We start from the raw sequence: 19,769 nt of genomic DNA, 5'->3' as shown, positions 1-19,769 counted from the left end.
TCTAACCATCATACCAGAGCCATGAGAATGTCCATGACCTCCATGCTTGAAAACAAATATTCCTACTAGGTTTACCAAAAACCCAAGAATTGAAACAAGAAGCAGTCTCTCATGGTGTACATCTGGAGGGGCTAATGCTCTCTAGAAAATACAGAATACAAACAAATTGCATTGATATAATTTCTGACTGATCAACTGGTAAATTTAAAAAAATTTTTAGTTATTTTCAGAATTAAAATCACTCCAAAATTATCTGCCAAAACAGTTAATAAAAATAAAACCATTGCTCACATACTGTAGAAAAGGTAACAGTTACTTTTCTTAAATAAATACATTTAAAAGCATGAACATTTGGACTAAAACCATCCTTCTTCAGAATCTTAAAATACTGTCATTAATTTTCAGTTGATTAATCTTTAAATTTTCTCTTTACTTGTTTTAATATACAAAACATTCAAGATTCATTGGCAAAATCCTCACATTCTATCTTAAGAACTCTTCCGACAGACCTCACTACAGGGACTGTGTGTTTACTTTTCATAAAGTGTCAACACTTCATTCACAGCTTGTAAAGCACTATTATTTGTTTTCAATTTGAAGTAGTTTCACATATAATTTTTTCAATTACTTTATAAGTTCCTCCTGTACACACATAATATTTTATCTAATCCAAGACTGGCCTCAATAAATAATGATAGTGTGAAAAATAGCTCTATTACAAGTATCTTTAGTTAGTAAATATTTTCATTATAGAAACATAATTTACTGACTCTAATTATTATCTACTATACCTCAACTCCTTCTGAGAAAATAAAAAAAGCAGTGAAGATCAAAAACAGGCCGTTGACAAAACCAGCCAGAACTTCCGCTCTAACATACCTAAAGAAGAGCAAACAACTGAATTAAGTTAGTTCTTAAAAATCAAATCACAAATTCATATATTCAGAGGTCCTAAACCATACTATATGGTTATAAGCAGCCAACAAAGTCCCAGTGTTTATAGTATGTTTTATTGTACATATAGCATAAAATTGAGAAAATAAAATTATGAGTTATATTTAACAGCAGAATGCCATAAAATATATAGATTTCTACAAAAGACATTTTTAGAGTAAGTAGGTTTAGACAGACCTTTCACAGAAATATAAATCTCAAGCTGCCAGTGGAGAAGGAAGGACAGGACCAGATAAGTGGGCAAAGAAGGAAGGATACAAAGATAAAAAGTAGAAGAAGAGACCTTGAAAAAGGGCTTTTTATAACTTGTTAATTCCTTCTTTTCTAAGAACTCCTTATGCTTTCTGCTTTGTACCTTTCAGCTTTCAAATCTTTGGCAAGGGGAGCTTTGACTGAAGGAAAACATAATTATTTCTGAATTATCCCAGAGACAACTTGAGATTTATATTTCTATCACTCTTCTTCTAAGATTAATAAATTTAACAAAAACTTTTCAATTACCTATTTTTAGAATCAATTCTAGCTTCACATAATTCTAATTAAACTATTTTTAAAATACCTCTCTTTTTCTCCATGGGCTTCTGAAGCTTTCTGCTTCCTACCTGTGTGAAGCATTGGGGAAAGATTTTATTTTTCCATGAGGTATATTTGGCTTAGTTAAAGTCATTAAAACAACTTTAACTTGGCAGTTTTACATGTTCAGACATTATTTAAAGGGTGCTGACAGCAATTAATGACTCTGGTTCTTGAACAATGTAACAGGAGCATCAAAAAGCTAGACTTCCTAGCTTTCTATGTTAATTTCTAGATAATACAATTTTCACTGCAAAAAATATTTTTAAAGAGAAAAAATTCTTTAAAATATACTCCATATGGTTATGTTGAAGCTTGTCTGTTAAGTACATTCCAACATAGTGTATATTTCTACACTCAGAAATACTGCATATGTCTACCTTCTAATACATATATGTGAATTAAATTAATATCTTATTTGTCAAAGCAAACACTTTTTTTTCATTAAATTCAAAGAATTCACTGCCTGCTTTCCACAATCCACACTTAGGAATTTATCTAATATATCAACAGTGTTACTGTCCAAGAAATAAAAAATACTTTCTTTTAACCCACCCTTCTAATCCCATAGCTAATGCTTGATGGAAAGCCTTTTGTCCTTGAGTTCCATTAGATTTCAAGATCAAAGGCAGGAGTATTTTTCAGGCATCTTTTTGTCCCTAATGCTTAGCTTAGTAGGTACTCCATAAATTCTGATAAATTGTTGGGCTAAAGTGATTTTAATTAGGTTTAATATATTTGCTAAAGTTGACTGCAGGATTAAAATGAAAAACTTGTGAAATCTAGACACACTTGCTTTTCCAAACACACTGTGTTTACCTGCACAGACTGAGTCTTGGAATTAAAACATACGATCCATGAATGTGCTATTGCCTATTTAGTATGATGGTATGTGGATTCTTTAGCCAGGGAGAAAAAGATACAAATATATGTACATATGTATATAAGCATGCACATATGCATCTATCTACCTATCAGATATGTATTACTTTTTTTTTTTTTTTTTTGCGGTACTCGGGCCTCTCACTGTTGTGGCCACTCCCATTGCGGAGCACAGGCTCCGGACACGCAGGATCAGCGGCCATGGCTCACGGGCCCAGCCACCGCGCGGCATGTGGGATCCTCCCGGACCGGGGCACGAACCCGCGTCCCCTGCATCAGCAAGCGGACTCCCAACCACTGCGCCACCAGGGAAGCCCCAGATATGTATTACTTTTATTCTAGCTTTGCTATTTCAAAATTAGGAGTGTGACAATACACAGAGATGACTTTACATAAAAAAAATACTGAAAAGTTTTTGCTGCCTTTCAGATTCTGCCTATGGTTTCTACTATTGCAGTCAGCCTGCTATTCTGATCATACTGAATTAGGGGTTTGGGGATTCATCACTGGCTTAGCCTACTCAGTGTAATTCTGTTATACTGACACCTACATTTACTGCTGCTACTTACTACTATAGCAATTACTAATAGTTTCAAATGTTACATCAGCTTTTTTCCCCTAATTTTTCCCTTCTCAAAAGAAAAAAAAGCAAATAAGGAGAAGACAGGATAAACAAATTTAAAAATGTCAAGAATATTACTCTCGTATATTTTAAAGTTGAATCAGTAAAACCTGCTATGGTACTGAAGGTATTCAAAGCTATTTATAAAAACTATCTTATACCAGGAGATTATGCATTCTAAATAGAAAACAATAGATACCCTAAGAATTAAGGAATTGAGAATTCTTATAGTTAGTTACTGTCTATCCAAGAAGATTGCTTAATAAGATACTCTAATTAGATATTTTTATGTAAAATATGTATGAATTACTAATTTTCCAACACAAAATTATAACTTCACATACAACCTTTAGTAATTCAAAATATACTTAAGAGTCTTTTGATTATACAATGCCATGGAATAGGTTCTTTTCTGAGCTTTTGAGCTGTTTGGATTTATAAATAAACAGGATCTCTTGCTCTATAAATATAACATAATACTATTTTTTGTCTCACTTTTTATAATGTTACAAGTAATCATACCACTTGGGTTATACCCCAAATCAGCAAGTCCTGTCACAGAATTTCACATATCTCTCTTTTAGCACTTGTCACACAATGTATATTTATCATAGGATTTTTACAGAACTGTTTCCCCATCAGACCACAAGTTCCTCCAAGGCAGACGTCATATCTTATTCATTTTTATATCATTACAAGTAGCAAAGTATTCAAATCATATTGGGCCCTCAATAAACATCTGACGAGAACAAGAGCACGTGCAAGAAGCAGAGAGTGTGTAATTACTCAAGAACAAAGCTAGCTAGAAAGCAAAGCTAGAAAGAAAGAGGAAGTAGTGGGGGAGCACCAGTAGAAGAGAGAACCAGGGGCACAAGAAACAGTGCATGTAAGAGGGTGGATGTGAACGGAAGAGAGAGAATGAGAGGAACTGCACAGGAAAGAAAGTGCACAGGCAAGGAGAATCAGGGAAAGAAAGAAAGAGAGCCTGGGAAAGGGAGAGGAAAAAAAAAAAAAACAACTACAGCTGAAGAGGTTAAGGGGTGGGGAAGATGGGATGAGAAAGAGTCTTAGCCATACAGTGCTACAGCATAGAGGAAGAGTAGGAGAAAGCAAAGAATAAGAGAAAAGAAGAGAGGGAGGGAGAAAGGGAGAATGGAGAGTAGAAGGGAGAGGGAGAGAAAAAGACCATGAGCACAGACCCAAGTAACTAGAAAGAAAGAACAGGAGAGAAGGGAGTTTAGAAGTAAAAGGGAGAGAATGAGTATGAGTATGGGGAGACAAATGAGAGATGGAGTGAAAACAGGAAAGACAGCAAAGACAGGAGGGAGTGCAAGACAGCACTCACAAGGGAAAGCGAGGGGAGGGGAAGAGACAGGGCAATAGTCAATAAGTAAGCAGGTGAGAGGGGGGAGCAGGAACGAGAAAGTGGGTGGGAGAGAGAAAGAGAAAGAGGATATTAGTTCTGAGCGCTACTTATTTACACATAAATATAATTACATTGTAAAACAGTCTATGAGCTCAAAAAAAGAGAAAACACTCAGGCAGAGTAAATCAAATAATGGAAACTCCATTGCTGCCCCCAATCAGAGATGGCAGAAAGCAAACTCTGCCTCTAACGTTACTAGGCTCAGAAGTGAGCCTAGTAACCCCTTCGGCATAAAAACATAAAACATAAAAAAAAACCCTTACTAGCCTAGTAACCCCTAGTAGCCCCTTCGGCATAAAAACACTTTCCAAATATTTAGTTAATTGTACATATTCAGCAAAAGTAGGGGAAGTACTTTACATAAAAGCAGAGCTGAAGACAATAAGTAAACAAAATATCAACCAAAAAAGAAAACTGAAGAAACATGACCATTTTCATATACTGAAACTTTCTCTTTTTCCTTTCTTCAAAAAAAAACAAAACCAAAAAAATAGATTAAGAGTTGAGAAATTTCCCTATCTAGTAACAATCTCACCTGAAAATTTCTGGTAAAATCAAGATGCAAGAGAACTCAGATGCAAAAAAAAAAAGTACACATTGTAGATTCCAATTATATATTGTCCAAAAACAGGCAAAAGTCACCTATGGAGTTAGGAAAGCGGGAAGGTGAGTGTTAAAGAACTAGAAGGAGGCATGAGGGGTTTTCAAGGGTTCAAGTTAGACAAATGTATTCAATTGTGAAAATTCATTGAGCTTGAGTTTTATATATTATTTTCTGTATTTCTTATACTTCAATAAAAATGATTTTAAAAAGTCTTACCCATAAGAGAAAGCATCATTATCTCTCCATTTTGAAATAACGGACGCTGCCAATCCAGCCAAAATGGCAGTGCTATCGAAAAACATGTGAAAAGAGTCGGAAATCAAACCTAAGCTGGAAAAGAACAAACACATTGGCATATTATAATAATAAGCAAATAGTAGTCATCCTTTTCTAAAAATCTAAGATCCAGCCTCTGCTCATCAGGAACTAATCTTCTAAAAAGACAACATTAAAATATGATATATTGAAAAACATTAAAGATAACTTTTAAGCATCTAAGAAGAAACCCTCATACCCCTTGCCAAAGGAAAAGCCCAGCTGCTACTGAAAGAAGGATAGGCATCTGTCCGCCCTCTGATGACTAGCTAAGGTCAGCTGTTGGAAGAGGTGCAGGACCCTTCCTCCTTTTCTTGATACACGGCTGCAGGGAGGGGTGGGGAAATGGGCAGGAACATTAATAACACCTACTCTGACACTCAGGGGGAAAGGGCCTACCTAATGTTGAGGCTGCAACAGGAGAATGAAATATTCATCCCCCCACTTCCCCACCCAAAGCCTTGCCTAAAGTAAAAGACAACAGCAATCTACCTCTGAGAGTCAAGCAAGAGCACGGAGAGACTCCCTTGTGGCACAGGTATGCAGGGCTTGCTGAAAACTGAGAGTGAAACAAGAACACTGAGAAAACCCTCCAGTACTCAAAATCCTACACTAAGCACAAAGTGGTAGAAGCCTCTGGAAAAATGTGACATCTGTGGCTTGTTGACATTAACTAGCAATATACCACAACACAAAAGCCCAGCTCAACTATTGATCAGATAAGTTCAAAACCCCCATGCTGACAAAACAAAACAAAACAAAAGGAAAAGGGCGTGCACGTTTCTGGGCATAAATACTACTAACCTCAGTCTCTATTACTCTTTTAAACATAATATGCAGCACTCAATAAATATTTATAAGGCATATAACAAGATCAAGGAAACAAAATAATAAGACCCATTGTTAAGAGCTGAAACAGTCAACAGAATCAGAAGCAGAAAAGTCCCAGAGATTAGATTGTAATAGGGGCTTTAAAACAAATATGATTAATATGTTAAAGGATGTGGTACAAAGCTGGAGAAAATTTATGAACAAACAGGGACTTTCCACAGAGATAGAAACTATAAAATAATCAAATGGAAGTGATAAAAACTTTTAAAATATCATAGTATTAAAGATTAAAAATAACATACATGAGCTTCTGAGCAGACAGGACACAGAGAGAAAGCATCAGGTCAAAACAAATTATCCAAAGTAAAACACAAAGAAGAAAAGGAATGAAAAAGAAAAAAAATAAAAAAGAACATTCAAAACCTATCAAAGCATCAAACAGACTAAAATACATGTATTTGGATTCTCAGTAATAGAGAAGAAAGAATAGGGTAGAAAGAGCATTTAAAGAGAAAATGCTTGAAGAGTTTCCCAAAATTAATGAAAAACAAAAAACAAATCACATATCCAAGAAGCTTAATGAAGTACTAGCAAGGGGAAAACCCTACATACCTCACAAATTGCTGAACACCCAACAGAAAGAGAAAATCTTGAAAACAACCAAAAAAAAGAAAGAAAGAAAAATTGGATACAGAAAAACAAAGGTAAGATTAATAGCATATTTTGCATCAGAAACTACTCAAGGCAGAAGGCAATGAAGTAATGTCTTTAAAGTATTGAAAGAAAAAAAAAGCGTCAACCTAAAATTCTATATCTAGCAAAATATCTTTCAAAAATGAAGATAAAATAGATTTTTAATACAACCAAAACTGAGAGAATTCACTGCCAGCAGATCTGAACTACAAGAATAAAAAGTTCTTTAAGTCCAATATGATACCAGATGGAAACTTAGCCTTGAATGATGATCACTGAAAATGATAAATAGGTGTAAAAATATTAAAAATAACTTTATTTTAGTATCTTTAAAAGATAATTGAGAATAGAAAAAAAGAGGAAAAAACAATAACCCAAAAATTGGTTCTTTGGAAATATCAGTAAAATTCACAACCTTTAAATAAACTGACCAAGAAAAAAGAGAAAGGGCTCAAAGTACTAAAATCAGCAATGAAAGTGAGATACTACTACTGACTTTATAGAAAGAAGGATTATAAGAAAATACTATGAACAACTAAATATAAACCAATAAATTAGATAACTTAGATGAAATAAACAAATTCCTAGAAACAATCTAGCAAAACTGGGTCAAAAAAAAATCTAAATAGATTTATAACAAGGAAACAGATTAAATTAATAATTTTAAAACTTTCAACAAAGAAAAGCCCAGGCCCAGATGGCTTCACTGGTAAATCCTACCAAACATTTAAAGAACAATAAATATCAATCCCCGGGCTTCCCTGGTGGCGCAGTGGTTGAGAGTCCGCCTGCTGATGCAGGGGACGTGGGTTCGTGCCCCGGTCCGGGAGGATCCCACGTGTCGCAGAGCAGCTGGGCCCGTGAGCCATGGCCGCTGAGCCTGCGCGTCCGGAGCCCGTGCTCCGCAACAGGAGAGGCCACAGCAGTGAGAGGCCTGCGTACCGCAAAAAAAAAAACAAAAAATTCAATCCCTTACAAACTCTTCCAAAAAACAAAAGATGAAGGAATACTTCCCAACTCATTGTATAAGCATTACCCTGATACCAAAATCAGACAAAAGACACCACAAGAAAAGAAACTACAGACAAGTAGTTTTTGCAAATACACACAAGAATCTTCAACAAAATACTAGCAAATTAAATTCAGCGATATATAAAAAAGTATACACTACAACCAAGTGGGATTTATCCCAACAATGCAAGGTTGGTTAACTACATGAAAATCAATCAATATACTACATCATATCAATGGAATGAAGGACAAAACCCACATAATCATCTTAATAGATGCAGAAAAGCATTTCACAAAATCCAACACTTTTATGATGAAAACACTCAACAAACTTGCTATAGAGGGAACTTCCTGGACTGATAAATGGCATCTACGAAAACCCCACAGCTAACATCAGCATCACTAGTGGCCAAAGACTGAATGCTTTCCCCTAAGATCAGGTACAAGATAAAAACGTCCCCTTACCACTTCTATTTAACATTGTACTAGCGGGTGTAACAAGGGCAATTAGGCAGGAACTGAAATAAAAGGCACCCAGACTGGAAGGGAAGGAGTAAAACTATCTCTATTTGCAAATGGCATGATCTTGTATATACAAAATCTTAAAGACTCTACTAAAAAACTATTAGAACTAATAAATGAGTCTGGCAAGGTTGCAGGATACAAGATCAACATACAAAAATGAATTATATTCCTATATAACGTGATGCACAAAAATGAAATTTAAAAAATTTCCATTTACAATAGCATCAAAAAGAATAAAATAATTAGGAATAAATTTAACAAAAAAAGTATAAAAGCTATACTCTGGAAACTATAAAATATTGTTGGAAAAAAATTAAAGAAGACCTAAATAAATGGAAAGACGTCCATGTTTATGGATCAGAAGACAATACTGTTAAGATGGCAATACTTCCTCAATTGATCTACAGATTCAACTCACTCTCCATCAAAATCCCAGCTGACCCCTTTGGAGAAATTGACAAGCTGATCTTAAAACTCATATGGAAAAGCAAGAGATATAGAATAGCCAAAACAGTATTGAAAAAGAAAAGCAAAGTTGGAGGACTCACACTTCCTAATTTCAAAACTTATTATAAAGCTACAGAAATCAAAACAATGTGGTACTGGAATAAGAATAAACGTATAGATCAGTAGAATGGAATTTAGAGTTCAGAAGTAAACCCTCACACATTTATGGTCAACTGTTTGTTGACAAGGATGCCAAAATAGTTCAATGGTGGAAAGAATAGTGTTTGCAACACTGACACAACTGGATATCCACATGCAGGAAATGATTTTTGACCCTTACTTCATATTATACACAAGGGTTAACCTAAAATGGATCAAAGACCTAAACATAAAAGCTAACGTATTCACAACCTTGGATTGGGCAATGGTTTCTTATATATGATATCAAAAGCACAAGCAACAAAAGAAAAAAAGTAACAGACTGGACATCATTGAAATTTTAAAACTTCCATGCTTCAAAGGACATATAAACAAAGTGAAATGACAGTACACAAGTGGGAGGAAATATCTGCCAATCATATATCTGACAAGGGGCTTATATCCAGAATATATGAAGAATTCTTAAAAATCTTCAAAAAGAGAAATTATCCAATTTTTTAAATGAACAAAGGATCTGAATAGACATTTCTCCAAAGAAGACATACAAATGCCCAATCAGCACTAGAAAAGTTACTCAGCATCATTAACTACAATGCAGGGAAATGCAAATCAAAACAATGAGAAACAACTTCACATGCACTATGATGACTACAATAAAAAAGCCCTCCTGGCATATAAATAACTGAATTAAAGACCTTTAAAAGAGAAAAAAAAAAAAAAAAGAAAAAAAAAAAAAGCCCAATAATCCCAAGTGTTGGTGGAGAAACTGGAACCCTCACACACTGCTGGAATAGTATTTGGTAATAAAAATAAATGAAATAATGATACATGTAGAACATGGATAACCCTTGAAACCATTATGCTAACTGAAATAAACTGTCACAAAAGAGCATATGCAAATGATTCCATTTATATGAAATGTTCAGAATAGGCAAATATATAGAGATAGAAAATAGATTAGTGATTACCTAGAATTGGGGCAGATCAGGAGATGAGAGAATTGGAGGGTGATGGCTAGGGGTGCAAGGTTTCCTTTTGCAGTAATAAAAGTGTTCCAATATGGACTGTTGTGATGGTTTTACAACTTTGTGAATACTATACTAAAAGCCATTCAAAAGTAGACTATAAATGGAAGAATTTTAAGGTATATGAATTATATCTCAATAAAGCTGTTTTAAAAAACCATATCTGACAGTCTAAGGCAGGGTGAGCAATCTATGGCCCACAAGCCAAATCTGGACCACCATTCATTTTTGTAAATAAAGTTTCACTGAAACACAGTTATGCTCATCTGCTTATACACTGTCTATGGCTGCTTCTGTGCTGTAACAGTAGAATGGAGAAACTGTAACAGAGATCTTATGACCCTTAAAGCCTAAAATATTTATTATCTGCTCTCAACAGAAAAGGTTTGCTAACCTCCGGTATAAAGCCAAAATAGGAACACTGTATTGTAGGGTTTACATAAACGTGAAGTGTATGGCAATAATAGCACGCAGGGACTTCGCTGGTGGCACAGTGGTTGGGAGTCCACCTGCCAATGCAGGGAACATGGGTTTGATCCCTGGTCCGGGAGGATCCCACATGCCGCAGAGCAACTAAGCCCGTGCGCCACAACTACTGAAGCCCACACACCTAGAGCCCGTGTTCCACAACAGGAGAAGCCACTGCAATAAGAAGCCCACGCACAGCAACGAAGACCCAACACAGCCAAAAAAAAAAAAAAAAAAAAATTAATAATAATAATAGCATACAGGATAGAAGGAAATGGAAGTGTATTATTATAAAGTTCTTACAAGATACATGAAGCAACATATTATTTGTGATGTTAAAGATTTGTATTATACATGCTTTAAAAAAAAGCTACTTGGGGGGGGGGGGCAGGAAATCCTATTGGGCAGAGGATCCTGTACCAACACAAAGCAGATGTTTTGCTCTGACCAAAGGAGCAGGAAACTCACTCTCACCCAAGACCATCTACATAAATGTGACAGACTTTAGCTGTCACCAAAGGAAGGAAAAAATGTTAAAAACAAACAAACAAACAAAAGAAAAACAAACCAAAAAACATACCCTTGAGGCCCAGACTCACAGGGCCTGCCTAAGACTGAGGCTTGGTCAAGTTAATGAATGCCCCTCTGCCCTCACCACAAACCTTACACTGAGTAACAATCAACAGCAGTCTATAGCTTGGCAGGGGGAGGGTGCATTGAGCATGAAGAGAGAACTTCTGTGACACATGCATATGAAGAATACTGGAAACAAAAGGCCTAATCGCCTGTCGGAAGATGCATGTCTATTCCTAGTCATAAATACTACTACCTCAATATCTACTGATCTCTACTCACAATGTCAAGGTTTTGATAAAAAATTTCAAGAAACACAAAAAATAGCAAGCAAAATAACTCGTTGTGAAGAGATAAAGCAGTCAACAGAATCAGACCAAGATGCTGGCCCAGATACTGGAACTATCAGAACTATAATTAATACATTAAAGGATCTATGGAAAAGGTGGGGAAAAATGCATGAATCAATGCGAAATTTCAGCAGAGAAATGGGAAGTACAAAAAAAAAGGAGATTAAATGGAAATGCTAGAAACAAAAAACAAGGCATCAGAGATGAAGAATTCTTCCACTTGGCTTATCAGCAGACTGGACAGAGCTGAGGAAAGAAATCAGGAAACTTTAGGCTAGGTCAACTTCTGAAAGCAAGCATATCGGCAGCTCAATCTTTAAAAAGCAAGAAGCATCAGAATGGTTAAGAGCACTACTTCGGAAGTCAGAGTATCTGGGTTCAAACCCCAGCTCTACTATTTACTAATTCTGTGACTGTGAAGTTGTTTAACTACTTTGGACCTCAATTTTTTAGCCATCATTTAAACAGGTAACAGTAAAAAATGTCATAAACGTTATAACTGAATTAATATACATGAAACACTTATCACAGTGCTTGTCACATTAAAGCCACATCGATATTCCCATTATTACTATTATTATTAATATGAATACCTTATAATATCTAGTGTTCCCAGTATGATCTATAGCTCTCAATATTTGGTTATATGCTACAGCCTTCTTCAATTGTAAGTGCTACAAACTAAAAGTCAAAAACATTCTTCATAGAAGTTGAAAAAGCAGTTTTTACATTTCCTTATAATTTAGGATAATTATAAAATTAGAAACAAGTAAAGCACATTACTCACCCACACAGAAAGGAACAAAAATTTATAAATTTCTCAAAAATCATTATAAAGTATTTTGAAAATGTCTTAAGTTTTATCATGAACCTTGCATATTTTATTCAACTATATATAGATGCATGATAGTTTAAGTATTGTCTATATTTATCTGATACCCAACTCAAAGCAGAATAAGAAATAGTGAATAAATGAAAAGGCTGAGTGAGAAAATCAAAACCTGAGAACAAGGTAAGGTTCTTGCTATCCAAGCAATCCTCTCAGATTTAGTTATTTTAAGATTTTCCTTGGATAGTTAAATCACCGTAAAACTACACACTTGGCCCTTAATAGCTTTGTAACACTGAAAATAATAATTTAATTATACTTTGAGGTATGAAAGACCCATTTGAAGAATATCTCTGTAAGGTGTTATAAAACCAATAAAAACATTATGATTTTTTCTATGCTCTGATAAAGGACTGATATAGTAAGCTATTTTTAAAATTTGGTTTCAGAAAACTCTGTCTCTATTCTGATAAAATATTGTTGTGGTGTTGCAGTAAAACCTGACAATGAGAATCTTTACCCACCCTGCTTTGATTTCATGAGATTTTATAACCGAATTTAAAAGTCAATTTCAGCAACGACATTAGGCTACATATTTAATAGGGTTTTTTTTCTCTGTATATGTGGTTTTTAAAGTTTTTATTTCTTAATTGGAGGGTTTTATTATATATATGACTTTTATTCTAAATAACTGTAAATTAGTTGTAGAAGAAGGCAAGTATTCATGCTAAATAAATATAAATTTTAAAATTTACTGATTTATTGATCTACATATATTAGTGCAAGAAAAGGGTAAACCTCTACTGTATACTAAAGCAATCAAGTTCCCTTTTAAAGAGGCTTAGATATAGCATGGCAATTTTAATACTCATCAAAATGAGATTTTGATTTTATTTAAACTTTAAGTAAATTTAATTGTCATTAAAGTGTTATTTTATTTTTAGCATAACATAAAACATGATTCTACCTGAAATAATACTTCCTCTTCTGAGGTTGTAGAACATCATGTTCTCTTAAAGCATTGTGATATGAGATCTTTTCACCTAAACCTGGTATCATGATAGGAAAATTACTTAGTTACAACTATGTAGGCAAACTCATGTGAAAAAAGTCTACTTCTAGTTCTCTGCTCACCTATTATATGTCAAAATAGTGTTCATGAGGAATGTCAATTTTGCTGCTCATCTTCAATATCAGTAAATGTTTCTGATTATGAATTATCACTTAAACTACATGACATAAAATTCCTTAGAAAATAAAGGTAGCATAGAGAATATTTAAGGTTATATGATTTACACATCAAATGTGACTTGATTAAAAAAATTAGTTGCTAAAAGCAGCCCCCTCGTTTTAGGCTCCTATCTTTAAACACTAAACACTAAAATGTATTTTTAAACTTTTTTTTTTTAAGTGACCACTTTCTAAGGACATTTTTATAAAGAAAACTTCTTAGGATATAAAAAAGAAACCTGATCACTGAAGCAAAATATAATAAATGTAAACAGAACATTTGGCAAAAGAAACTTATGAAATAGATTTTATTTAAGGTCTATTGAAGGAAAAAACAAAGAAAGGGAGAAAGAACCTATAAATTAAGAGGTATGAGACATATCAACCAAATACCATTGATCTTGTTTAAATTCTGATTTGTAAAACCAACTTTAAAAAGAATTTATTTAATAAGGGACATGTGAACACTCACTGGACATTTGATATTAATAAATTATTAATTTTTATAGGTCACAATGACATCAGATTATGTTAAAAAGGGGGGGCTCTTATGTTTTAGACTCAACTGAAGTAGTTATGGAAGAAATTATACTATATCTGGTATCTGCATTAAAACAATTCAATGGTGACAAGTGTAACAGATGAAACAAAATAGGCCACATGTTAATAAACATTAAAGCTGGGTGATGGATACATGAAGTCCACTAAACTCTCTAGTTTTATATACATTTTCCACAATAAAAAATGTTTTAAAGGTCTACTGGTAACTAGGCTAACAGCATATTTACAGTGGTTGTTAGATATTAATTCAAAATCAAAGAAAGGGAATCATCAACTTGGGTTCCATGAGATAGAAAGGGGGAAAGATTAATTAGCAAGAATTAGAAAATCCTTAGAATCCTGATATTTGTATAAGTTGTTAAACTAATGAAAGTTACAGTGAAAAACCCACAACTCCACTACATTCCATATAACCCTTTACTGTAAAGAAAAATTCTCAGCACAATGGAATCGAAATCTACATTTTTAAAGTAGAAAAAAAAACTATAGAAAAGCAAAAGTCATCACCATAACCTGGTAAGTAATGTCTTTTGGGAAGAGAAGGGAAAAGTTGATAAAAGTCTAAGACATTGAAAATTTTTAATGCTATAGAAAAATACATAACTAATGGAAGCCTTTTTCTTAACCAAGGAAGTACTTTACAAACATATGCTATGGCATACTTTATAAGAAGTAGGACCAAATGAGTGACTGGTATGGCCTAAAACATTTCTTTAACACATAATTACTTTGCTAATACAAAGACATTTGCCTTTAGAGTTAAATGAGTTTCCTCTATGTCTAAGGGGGAAAATGGTTGTAACAGCTTTGGTAGAAAGTATCACTGAAATTAAGAATTTTAAGACAGTGAAGTAAACATAAAATAGAAGAGCATAAAAACAAAGAAAGCAAACTATATTAAGATACTAGGGAAAGAATCACCGTATAGTAGAAAATACTTGGATAACAGGTACTGCTAGGCTCTTCTGCTACTCTGGAAAGTAAAAAACTCCCTGGGCCTCCTATACTTTTCCACCTGTAGAAGAGGTCCGACCGGCTTATTTCTCTTTCTAGTCCCACTTCATGAGCCTACATATTCCCTTTCTTCATTAGTGAAAAATCCTTGACTTTCAGCAGAATACCTGGTTGACTGGAGCAAATATGGCATTTGCAACTGGACATGAACATGTGACAAAGGTTGAGCCACTGAAATATCAGTGAAAACTGTTGTGTGTTAGCGTCCAGATAAATCTCCTTAAAAGACACTTTACATACTTTTTCATTCTGGACATTCTGCTGCTAAGGATGGCTGGAACTCTTAATAGCCACTTTGGAAATAAAGTTTTATCTTGTTTAGGCAATCACTAATTTGGGGTTTTTCTAAAACTTGAGAAAGAACCTAATCCTAGATGGTACAAAACACATTGTTTACATATACCATTCTACCATGAGATTAGTTACTCAACGATAAATAAGTAAATGAAAATAAATGCTAGAAGGAAAAGAACCCTAGAAGGAAAGATCACATATGGTATTCCTACCATTTTCCTACTAAGAATAGGAAGGGTTTAATGTCCCCCTCACCCTGCCCCAAATGGGGTAGTTAGCATGGTTAGTTTAGGGAGGTTAATTCCATATATTCATTATTCCTTCATTATTTCATTCTGTAAACATGTATTAAGCATACTATGCACCAAGTACTAAGGTGCCTGAATAAGACAGAAGAGATCCCATTTTAATAAAGTTTACATTCTAGTAGAAAGGTAAAAGGCACTGGATATTTAATGAGGGAAAATATACAAAGAGCTTAGCTATTCTCCACTGATGACACATTTTCACCAACAAAAATATAAACCAAGTATAATTAAGCTCTTATTTAAAATGAAGGTGTTGAGTAAGAACCAAAACTATTTAACATTTGTTGCAACTAGATCAAATGTTTCTAAGAACCTTTATTCATGAAGAGAAAGAATGTTTTATCTATCTTTTAATTCCATAATGGAAAAAAACTCTTGACATTTCATAACATCTTGAAACTTAACTTTTACATAATGCAAAAGAACACAGAAATGACTATGACAAAAACAAAAAACAAGTTTTGGTAACAAATTTACTCAAGGAACTTAAAATCTAATTGAACCTTTAGGAACAGAGATAACCTACTCATATAAAGAAATCGTTGATCAGTCAACAAAAGGGCCCAAAATTTGTTGTGTCTAAATAAGACAAAAGCCAGATTCTGAAAAGGCCCAAGCAATTTCCAAGTCTGCCAAGGCTTCAACGGGAACACATTTGTACTCCCAATTAGCTGATAAAAATTAATATTGGGGGAAAAGTGACTGTGGATGTGGAGGTTAACATAAAAATGTATACCTGCTAATTAATCTAGGCATGACAGACAGTGGTTCAGAGCTAGACTACAAATCTGTAAGATATAACACAAAGGGAGTAAACTGGAGGAGAAAAGGCCTAAAATTAAAAGAACAAGCTACCTGAGGGCAGATCAAGTCATGCATCACTGATGTTTTCCTTATGTATTGATGAATATTGACTAATGGCTTAAAAAACAATGGTTTTAGTAATTTCCTCAAGGGATCTCTACAGATCAAAAGAATTGCTTTCCATAAAGAGATGGTTTAGGCACTTCAAATATGAATCCCTTGAACAAGACATTTCACATAGTAATTTATGCAATGGAAAGCCATAGTGAAATATAATGTATTGTAATATAAAGTAATTGTAGCAAAACTGTATGTAGGCAAACCAAGATACAGCCAGCACATATACCACAATATGGCATAATTTAGGAAGAAGAAAATATAAAATATAATATAAATATCACATATTTATAATAAAGTATGATTATTTCAATACAAATTAAGACAATAGAGTGCTTTTAACATGTATATTAACATGTATATTAACATGTAATATATTGAAGGGTGTTAATATTACAGGACACATATATCGGATTCCCAGAGGATTAAAAATGGTTATTACATATATTGACATTTTATTATGTTTCAGTATGCCTTTTACACTTAAGTGGTGACTAAACCAATAACCGTCATAATCTGCTGAGTATTTTTGATAAAACTGAATTGACATTTGAATTTAAAAGTCCACGTTTTCATATGAAAGTATACATGTCACAAAAACTGGTGGTATCACCTAATGTCATTGTTCAATCTCAATAGAGATAAAAATCAAGAACAGCAATTCTCTCTGAAAATGGACCTTAAAGGACAGAGACTAAGTCTATTTAATTAATAGGAAATAAAGCATAGATGGTATAGGTTCTTATTTTGGGGTCCAAGACCTATTTCAAGAAACCCAAAGAAAAAACTTAAGTTTTATATAAAATTTTGAAGTGTTGGCTATTATGAGATTCTCAAATGAGTATGATATTTAAAGAGGAATCAGTACACCTACAAGTGAGATGATCTTATTATCGTTGCTGAACAATTTTATAAGACCTTAAGTTATTCAACAGCAAACACCGGGATAACAGTACGGCATCTTCACAGTTACACTGGATAGACCTCTTTCCATTGCAGTTAAAAACAAAAACAAAAACAACCAAAGGTGACACCAAAAACCATCAACTCAAGAGATGTAAGGCTTTTAGAAAACTATATGGGATCTTCTACCGCAGTCAAGACCAAAGGAAAATCATGATACAGTTTCAGCATAAAATTAAAAGAGAATGAAAACATGTTTCTTTCGATATCCCCTTTATAAACCTCTTCCTGGTTTCAAGACCTAATAACAAATTAAGTAGAACACCTCAGATATTCCCTCTCGGAAGTTTATGGGTGAATCCCAAATGCCACTCCCCCACAGAGTGGCAGGAAACGCGTTTCTCCCAATTCCAAGAAAGTGGACAAAGCTAAGGTGAGTAAGGACAAAAGACTCTCTCCATCTGTCAAAATGAGGAGGGGACTTGTCACTCCGGTTTGACGGAGTGGGGGGAAGTGGGAAAAGGAAGAGGGGACCTAAATCTTAACTGCTGCACGTGATGGCCTCGGCTCTTAAGAAATGTAACCGTGCCAGATTGGTGTGGATATGAGAAAGCAACTCAGCAGCAGAGGTGGTGGCAAAGGCAAGAGCTGAACCTCCTGGTGAGGAGCTACGTGGCATTAAGCAAACAGCGCTTCGTCTCCCCCACCCGCTGCTTCCGCCCCAACCCTTTTCCCCTTTGGTTACCAGTTGCTCCAGATGCCGTACAGTAGTTCAACAAAAGCGAAAGAGAGGTTCAGGCACAGGAAGAAAAACAGGTTCCGAGACGTCTTGTCCGACAGGATAGACCTAAGCATGACACAAGTAGGGAATAGCCGGGAAAGTCAGAGGAGTGCCGGACCAGGAGGTTGGGTTCCCCTTTCAGGACCCTCCCAGTCCACCCGTTCCTGTCCTCACACGAACGAGGGTGTCCCTGACGCTCCCTCCCTGGACCTCGGGCCATCCTTAAGTCTGGGCCTTTTCCCCTTCTGCCGGACACCCCCTTCCCGCAAATACGGCACTCCGCACCTAAACCAGCCTGAGATCTTGCCGAACAGATTGAACTTAGGTGGTTTGTATTCATCGTCCTTGATGGACAGGGGCAACATCTTCTCTGCCCGGCGAAGGGCCGGGTCTACTCCCCTCTAGTAGTGGCTCCGTGGGTGATGGTAGTGACAGTGGTGACGCCTCAGATGGGAATCGGGGAATCCCGCTTGCCCCGGGCCGCGCGCGGCTTCGAGACAGACAGATTCAGACACACACCGGAGAACCCGCCGACTTCCGGCCCCAGCCGCGCAACGCGTCCTGGGACGGGAAAGGGGGAAGGCGGGGCCGAGGGAGGGACGTGCGCGGTGGGGCGGGGCTTACGACGAGGGTTGGGTTGCGCGAGTATTGCTGGGGGCAAAAAGAGTTGGCAACTATTAAGTGGTCTAAAGGGCCGACTTGGAGTGGAGTCCCGCCACCTGGACTCAGGAAGAAAATCCTGAGATGGCCACCCACAGACTGGGCTGGCTGGGAGGTTGTGAGCCCACTCACGCCCACTCCGACTGCCTACCATTCTTGTTCCCGGATGCGCTGGCGTCCAGCGCCTGCCCTTTCGCCATTGCCCCTATTAGCATTAAATCCTGGTGCATTAGAGAGCAGTGCTTAAGAATCCAGGCGGCGACATATTCTCTCGCCGCCAGTCCGCAGGAAGCGCAAAGAATGGTTTTGCTGGATGAACTCCATGGGCGCCCAAATCCTAGTAATCCACCCCATCCCGCCCCCGAAAACAGTGCCTGACCTTTCTGTACTGCCACGCGGGAGGCAATCAATAAATGTCTTCCGAAAGAATGTTTAAAGGTATTTAAAAGAGCCTTTTAAAAGGAGATCCTACGAGACCGTGTTGAAATTGAGGTTTGGTTAAGGCATTGCTTCCCCGACAATCTCAATTCGTTCATAACCCAAAACTCGAGTTCCTACACGTCCCCTTCACTTCCAGGTCATCCCGGAGGCCGCCGCCGTGGCTCTAATTCTCGTGAGAACCCCATAACCAGTTTCAGGGAAGTGCAGGGAAAACTGACTCGTTGGTGGGACGTGAGGGCTTGCGGAGCGCCAAAGGCGAGCCCGGCGGGCCAGTGCTGGGCGCCCACGGTGGTTGGAACTCCTCTTCCAACGCCTCTCTGGGAAATTGTTTGGGTAAGGTCAGGTGGTCCATCACCTGAATGATTAAAA

The 19,769-nt window shown here is 36.1% G+C and overlaps 1 protein-coding gene across 1 annotated transcript in view; it reads right to left on the bottom strand.

Moving 5' to 3' along the window:
* Positions 1–18,894, bottom strand: part of SLC30A7 (solute carrier family 30 member 7) — an 81,763-nt gene extending 62,869 nt beyond the window's left edge. Inside the window, exons 1-5 of the mRNA XM_079915846.1 lie at positions 18,585–18,894; positions 18,264–18,365; positions 5,278–5,391; positions 792–879; positions 15–141 (exon numbers count right to left, since the gene is read on the bottom strand). Coding sequence (XP_079771972.1) covers positions 15–141; positions 792–879; positions 5,278–5,391; positions 18,264–18,365; positions 18,585–18,664 — 511 coding nt within the window. The 5' untranslated portion in view covers positions 18,665–18,894. The remainder of the gene's footprint in view (positions 1–14; positions 142–791; positions 880–5,277; positions 5,392–18,263; positions 18,366–18,584) is intronic.
* Between the last annotated feature and the right edge of the window lie 875 nt (positions 18,895–19,769).

Source organism: Stenella coeruleoalba, assembly GCF_951394435.1.
Source record: "Stenella coeruleoalba genome assembly, chromosome: 1".
NCBI classification, from domain to species: domain Eukaryota; kingdom Metazoa; phylum Chordata; class Mammalia; order Artiodactyla; family Delphinidae; genus Stenella; species Stenella coeruleoalba.
This window is presented reverse-complemented; position numbering and strand designations above follow the sequence as displayed.